At 39.7% G+C, this 7795-nt stretch overlaps 1 protein-coding gene across 1 annotated transcript in view; it reads right to left on the minus strand.

Moving 5' to 3' along the window:
- Nucleotides 1–7795, minus strand: part of UNC13B (unc-13 homolog B (C. elegans)) — a gene marked incomplete at its 5' end in the record, with an annotated part of 192386 nt that overhangs the window by 128772 nt on the left and 55819 nt on the right. The window contains one exon of the mRNA XM_010003047.1: nt 7212–7302. Coding sequence (XP_010001349.1) covers nt 7212–7302 — 91 coding nt within the window. The remainder of the gene's footprint in view (nt 1–7211; nt 7303–7795) is intronic.

The following is a 7795-nucleotide window of genomic DNA, read 5'->3' on the forward strand; positions in this document are numbered from 1 at the left end:
CCCTGATGAGGAAAGGCTGAGGGAGCTGGGTCTCTTTAGCTTGGAGAAAAGGAGACTGAGGGGTGACCTCATCAATGTTTACAAATATGTAAGGGGTGAGTATCAGGGAGATGGAGTTAAGCTTTTCTCGGTGATGACCAGTGATAGGACAAGGGGTAATGGGTGCAAATTGGAGCATAGGAGGTTCAAGGTGAATATCCGAAAAAAAATTTTTTACTGTAAGAGTGACAGAGCACTGGAACAGGCTGCCCAGGGAGGCTGTGGAGTCTCCTTCACTGGAGACATTCAAAACCCACCTGGATGCGTTCCTATGTGATGTGCTCTGGGTGACCCTGCTCTGGCAGGTTGGGTTGGACTGGGTGATCTTTCAAGGTCCCTTCCAACCCCTATGATTCTATGATTCTATGATTCTATGATCAGGGTTCTCTGCATCCTCATGGAGGCTTTCTCTGGTCTTTCAAACCCATAGCAGGCTTGCAGTGAAACACTAAGAGAGCATTACAGGAAAGGCAGCTACGCACGCTTCAAACTCCTGTTACAACTAAGAGAATTCCTCAAGTTCGTTTGAGATTCTTCTAGCTGGCAACAGGAAGGTATGGTGAAACTTGGTAGTCAGTGAAGACGACAGGTGTCCTGTGTGCTGGGGAATACACACCATCAACAACAAAACTGTTTTTTAGCAGAGATGAATACAAGTGGAGTGTCAGTACACTGACAAGTTCAGAGAAGCTTGCAGAAAATTCTTTTACCAATATGAACAGGCTCCTAGCTGGTGTGGTGATTATGAGAAGTATTTCTGACCAGCATATTGCTCATAAGAGAGCATTTATCTTAATTTTAGCATAACAACTCTAGGAAGGGCAAGTTTGCTCATTTTTGCATGAGATAAGGTTATCAAAACACTATTCAAAGATCATAGCAGCAGCTAATGAAGGCACAACACTATTTTCTTGTGGGTACACACAAATAATGATCTCTTTGCTATATCATAACAGTTAAAATTCAGTGTAGAGCAGCTTTTAAAATGATAGCAGGTCTCAGGGAATTTCAGTAAAGATACATAAACACGTATTTTATTCCAAACAGATCCAAGTATGCTGATATCGTATTTAAGACAGTCTGAAATGAAAGCAGCATTTACTCCTCTGAGTACAGCGTGTTAGCTGAACCTTCCCTGGCAGAGAGGCAACAAGAGCAGAAACAGGCACAGATTGTTCAAACACTGGGGAATCACCCCACACAAAAAGCTTCCCTGGAAAAGCCATGAAGGGCCTTGGGGAGCCCCACAAGACTTGCTAGTCTGCAAACTCAGATGCAGCAGCAGGAAGTAAGACTGTGGCATGGGGAGACAACAGAACACCTGCACTGCATTTGTATTTAAATACTTTCTAAATAATTACTGTTGTTTAATCCCTAAGGGATCTGAAAGCTGCATATGGATGTTCTAGATAAGGAATGCAGGATGCATTTGACTGCCACTGTGAGCACAGCAACCTGACAACAGCCTCTGCACTACAGCTGGCAGTGACCCTTGGATGACACCTTTCCTACACTGACCTGCTCTCTTCTCCAGTGCAGGAACAACAATTTCATGAGCACAAGGGTGTTCTACAGATCCCCACCAGCCTTGATCCCTTGGACATTTGATCAGCAACACTGGTACTTTGGTGGAGATTAAAAATAACCTTCATAAAAGCAACAGGTAGATAAGAAGGAAAACATGTAACAAGAGAGCTAGTTTTTCTGTATTAAGAGAAGTTTCTAGCAACTCTAGAGTCACAGTGCTTCAGTTTGCTGCTTTGCCACTGTGTGGGAGGCTTTGAAAATGCAGAGCTTACTCATCTTCACGGGACTGATAAAAAGGCACCTAGGCAACAAAGCTTGCAGGAAGTAAAATGCCCAAAGTAAACTACTGTGTGGACTGCACAGATCGTGAGAGGTGGAAAGGGGCAGTTTCTAATCTTTCAGTGAGTAGCTCAAAGCAGGCATGTCCCCCACTGGCCACCCAGGCTGGTGTACAGGATGTGCTTTTACTGATCAGAGGGCCTGGATTCACATGTGGGGACTGTGGGCAGGCAGGCAGCTTACAACTAACTAGCAACTAAAACTGCATCCGTTGGTGCCTTGCTGGTCTCCTCACTAACAGTGGAATTGGCAAAGCCCATCAAGGACTCTGCAGGGCACTCCACAGCTACATAAGGAGGGAACAGTGGTGGTTTACACCTACAGCTTCCTTTCTCAAAACAGAATTAGGGCTTCATACTCCAAAAGCACCTTCCCTCAACCAAGGATTTAAAAAGTGAGACCCTGATGGTTCTTAAATATTTGCAAGCACTGGATCAGAAGTATTGAGTGTATTACTATGGGGCATGGGAAAGTAAGACTGAAGCTACAAGCTGATTTGGTACTTGTAAGACTAGAGGAGTACACTAATTTAGTACAAAGCTGCAGATGCTTACCGTATTTCAGAATAACAATGTCATGAACTACCTCTGTCCTCTCAGCATGTGATCCAGATTACATAACAGTCAAAAAGAACAGACACGTAACAGAAAAAGATAAATAATAAAGTAAAAATAATTGGTATAAAATGGCATCAAGAAGAAGAAAAAAGATAAAACACTGCCGCAATGACTTTGGGTTTTAAGTGAAAAAGAGTAAATTGATGTATTTAATCTTCTGATGTAAGAGAAAAATAATGAATAAGGGTTTTTTCCCCATAAGGAAACTCAATTTAAGTGGATAAAAATCTCAGACCCCACACTCTCTTGTAATACTCAAAACACACTGGAAAGAATTGGTTAGAAAGGTAATTTGATGATTTGACTGAATTTTTGTTCTCTAGTCCACCAGTTCTTCTGTGTTATAGAAAACTGAGATTCAAAGTAGTGTAACTTTAAAAGTCACACAGCCATGTCCCTGGCTGAAGGCTATTTTAGCTAGGAGGGCTGCAAGTTGAAGAAGGAATTAGCTGTGTGTGTTCTTCTGCTGCTAAAGAAGCTCACACAGAGGGACTGCAGCAGACAAGTTATCAATTAATCCATCTTTGTAGACAATGTTCTAAGCGTGAAGGTGAGAATTATTGAGTCATTCCTCTCCCAGCTGAAAACCCTAGTTTAATTCAGTCATAATTAAGTTTCCTCTTCACAAACACAGAAAGAGAACAAAGAAAACAGCAGAAGTAAAGAAAAAGCTGTGCATGCTACCACAAAGCTTTTTTTAACACACACAGTTACAAAGTTCTGTGCCATTTTATAACTGTCAAATCTTAATTAAAATACTACATTTCTGACTCACAGTGCTGTAGGATGCACGTATATTATTCACATGAATATTAATCTCTTTCCAGGTAGGAGGCTGAATTGCTCAGGGGATTTATAATCACATCACATATGGAAACTTGTTGGGTGTCTTTTTTCTTTCCCTTTTTCTTTTCTTTCTTAAAATTTTCAGCCAAATCATTAACAATTAAGAGTCATAAGAACCATTTCAGTAGTCTGTGAAAGGGATTCAGTAGCTCAGATAAGTGAGGTGGAGCTCCATGTTTATTAATGAAATTATATTGTGCATTGATGAAGGGAAACTTTGAAAAGAGCTGGAGGCATCACTTCAGACATTAAGGACATAAGCATTTGTGCTACTCATTAGAACGTAAGAGGAGGACAGTCCTCTTGAAAGCTTCTAGGTAATGAAAAAAGTGGGGAAGATGTTAATGGGGTAATTGGAGAAATGAGACATGATATTTTCTAACAACAGAATCACCTGCTTAGACTATCATCACAGGGACCTTCCAAATTCTGATATGTATTTGGATAGTCTGTGTTGGCATCACTGACTTCTCCAGGAGTATCCTGATGCTGATGCATAAGGCGCAGAAAGCAATTAGCATAGATGTTCTTCTGGATGTGAGCAAAAGTACAAAGAGAAATGAGGATGCAATGCATCTGAGAAAACTGATGGTCCTCCTGGTATCTTGGAAGGATAGGAATTGCATAAGCTAGAAAAATACTATGTAATTCAAGAACACAAACTAATAAAAACTCAGAAAATCATTAGAGTTCATGAGAAGCAGGCCCAGAGGACCACGAGTTCAGGAAGCTATTAATGGCTAATGAAATGGCATTAACAGACTAAAATCACAAGCTACCCCACTGAAGGGGAAGGAGAGGACATTCAATGAGAGAACTGTCAAAAAAAAAAAAATCACAAGCACTTCAGGGGGCTTGAACCTTCAACTACAAGATACCTTCTTGATGAAGTTTTTGAGGACAAGCATGACTGTATAGAAAAGAAATGAGAAGGCTGAAGCACAAAACTCAACACCTAGCAGTGAACACACAATGCAACAAAAAAAACACAGTTGCTACACACATTTGAGGGCGCCCTAATTGCTTCAGGTCTTCATTGACAGGGACAACTGCAGTCAAGCAGCTGACAGAATTAATACTGCTCTTAAGAAAAAAACAAAAAAGAAAGAAGTTTAACAAGTTACAAGAACAGGCTTCAGCAAAGGAAAAAAATGAAAGCAAACTGAAAAGGTAGTTATTTCTAAGTCAGATGGCTATGGTCAATCTTCATCCTCAGATTCTAGGTTGCAACACTGATAATCACAAAGCACTGAAAACTAGAAAAAACAAGCGATGTACTTGAAGATAGGAAAAGGGCAAAGCAAGCATTTATGCTTAAAAAATAGGAAAAGGAGGACTTGGATAACTGTGAAAGCACTAACTTGACTTTTTCCCTCCCCTCCTGGGAGCTGAGACTGGAACAAATAATCAAATTATTTGCAAATCTTCTAGAACATAAAAAGGAGAGAAATAACAGTGAGCATGTTTTCATCAGGAGTATAACTGTGTCAAATGCATTTAACTTCCTTCTAAGACAAGGTAAATTAGTCTTAGGGATAGGAGAAGAACAGTAGAAGTTTTATATCCTGAGGTTCAGATGAAACTGCTATAATAGATGCAAACACACTTGAGAAAATTGTACTCAGGGTAGCCAAACTCAAAGAACGTATCAATTTGAGCCCCCCGGGTAGCTTTGGTAGCAGAGTGCCTGGCAGCTTGGGTACTACAAAACTTTTTCACATACAACTTGAAGATTTTGTAGGCACAAAAGGAAGAGATAGACAGCAATGTGCTTAAGGAATGAAAAAAAAAACAACCAACAAACCCAACAATTCCAAGTGCAAAGCTATATTTAGCTGTAATCCAACACAGGTTAAGCTAGAGAACAGCTGATAAATCACTTTTTCAGAAAGAACTTCAGCTCTGGAAAGGGTAAGAGGCTATCTATGTATCAGTGTTAGTGTGCGATAAAAAGGCATCATCACAGCAGGATATCATATCTTGGGATAGCAGGATCACAGCTTAAAGAACAAAGGCTTCATTGCACTGTAGGGAACATGGTCAGGCTCTTAGCTGGGTTTCTACATTCAGCTTTGGAAACTGCAATTAAGGGAAAGCAAAGAAAGAAGAAAGGAAAAAAGACTGATTAAAGAGCATGTAAAACAAAACTTCACAAGAAAAGGTTAAAAGAAAACAGGTCACTTAGTGAATGTGAGAAGAAGGAGGAGGGCATTTCCACCCCTCTTTGCAGCAGCCCTTCAGTACTGCAGAGAGTAAGGGAATTGGTTCTTCTCCTTTACTCCTTGTCCTAATCATGAGAAATTTATTTTTGCAGCATAAGAGAGATCTACAGCAGAGGTTAGGAAAAGCCTTTGAACAGTAAAGACAGCTAAACCCTGGAGCAGGCTTAGAATCTTAGAACAGTGAAGACTGGAAGGGACACCTCACACTACAGAAGGCTGCACATGGCTTCTGGAAAGCTTTTTTTAAGGGAATTTCGGATCAATAGTTGTTGGGAGTGGTCAAGGCAAATAAAAAACCATGACATTCTGCTATCATAACTAAACCAGTCTTCTGCAACAGTCATGTTGCCTGTCTTCTTTCCAATTCAGCAGAAACACAAAGATTGATGCTGAACCCCCTTATACTCTTACAGAAAAAAGAAAGAGAGATATCCAGGGAGAGGTATCACTGAATCTCTTGCCCCTTCCAGTATGTTTGTGCACTTGTTTTCCATAAGGCACTGACACTGTTTTGCTTGCACGTTCCACAAAACCACAACAGAAGTTTTCTTCTTAGATATTAGCAGTGCTCTTAAATTTCATTTTCCATGTCATAATGACAGTTTTCACCTGAATCCCTTCTGCTCAGAAGTTAAGCAACACAGTAATTTTCAGATGGAAAAGAATTTACAACCCAGATGAGCCAAGGGAAAAACAGTTTCTGCTATGGCACTTCAGATGCCTCCGAAGACACACACATGAGAAAACCATAATTTTTCCTAAAAATCTGAAAAAAATCCAGAAGAGAAAGAAATGTTCTACTGATAGACAGATACTGTAAGATAATTTCTTATTAAAAAAAAAAAACAAGAGCACTATAGAAGAATGCAGTATTTCTAAATAAAATATATTAACTCTGCACTTTGGGAAGTAGGCAACAGTTTATCATCTATAAGAATATGAACACCATATGTTATCTTTCTATGGACATACAGATGGATGAAAGCATAAGATTTCTTTTGAGAAAAAAACCCCACAACTTTTTGGGTCTTAATCGCTGTTTTCTAAAACAAGACTGTTTATACTGTTGAAAAAAATGTCACCACCTTTTTACTTTTGACTTCCCAAATCAAGATTATTTATTTTTAAAATCTTACTTTCATGAGATGGAAATACCAAGACTAATTATATACCCACTTTCAATTAGTATATATAAAAATATTTGATGTAAAGTTTCCCAAGGAACATTTTCACACGACAAATAATATCGATGCCTCCTACTATGCTAACAAGCTATCGAGTTGCCTTGACAAAAAGTCTTAATTTTGAACAGTTTAACACAAACCATTTAGTCCCAGACATTATTGTTACTATTTACAAATTCAGAGCTAATTTCTCTGCTACTGCCTATTTTCTGATATTAATCCTCAGTTCCATACAGTAATGTTCAAAAATGTTTGGTAGAATTAGATAGCTCTAAAACCATCAGTACATGCTGCAGTCTTATACATTTGATTACGTTTTGTCTGCAAAATATTGAAACTACAAGAGGTGCTTTACAAGGAAGAAGAAATGAAACCTTCAGCTAAAGATCTAAAACCCAAGTAGCAAAGAGAAGGAGTGAAGCAATACTCCATCCTACCTCCTGAAGCTGCAGACGAACTTTGTTAATGGCTCTAATCCAATGGGCTCTTGCTGGAGGAAATGGTGGTGGCTCGATGTCACCATTGTAGCTTAAAGACAAGAAACAGAAAATCATTAAATGAAAAACACTCATCTGTAGAATCAAAGATTCAGCATTACACAATGCAATCACAGCTGCACAGCTGCAGCTCTGGAAGCTGAAGTAGCCAAGAGGCTCAGCTCAGCACAGCCCTGCACTTGCTCTGGGAAGCAAGAAGCTAAAGTAAAGGATTCCTTATGCACAGGAACCATGTTTGAAAATTATATAAGCTAGGATACAATCCAGCCTCAGGAGTAAGATCCTGTTGGTCAAAACATCAGGCAAGCAGTCCAAGATACCTGATCAGGTCAGTTCAACACGCTGGTATCATAAATGCAGATGAAAGATTTTCCATACCCACTCCTGTTGTGGGTCCTTTCTGATCATTGTCTCTTCCTACTCAACCCTACTGCTAAGAATTTACAGCCCTCTTCAGTGGAAACACTGGCAGGGTTCAGCTGTGGTTTTCCTTGCTCATTGCACCTTTCTCACTCCACTCTTTC

This window comes from Chaetura pelagica, unplaced genomic scaffold (assembly GCF_000747805.2).
Source record: "Chaetura pelagica isolate M959 unplaced genomic scaffold, ChaPel_1.0 scaffold758, whole genome shotgun sequence".
Taxonomy (NCBI): domain Eukaryota; kingdom Metazoa; phylum Chordata; class Aves; order Apodiformes; family Apodidae; genus Chaetura; species Chaetura pelagica.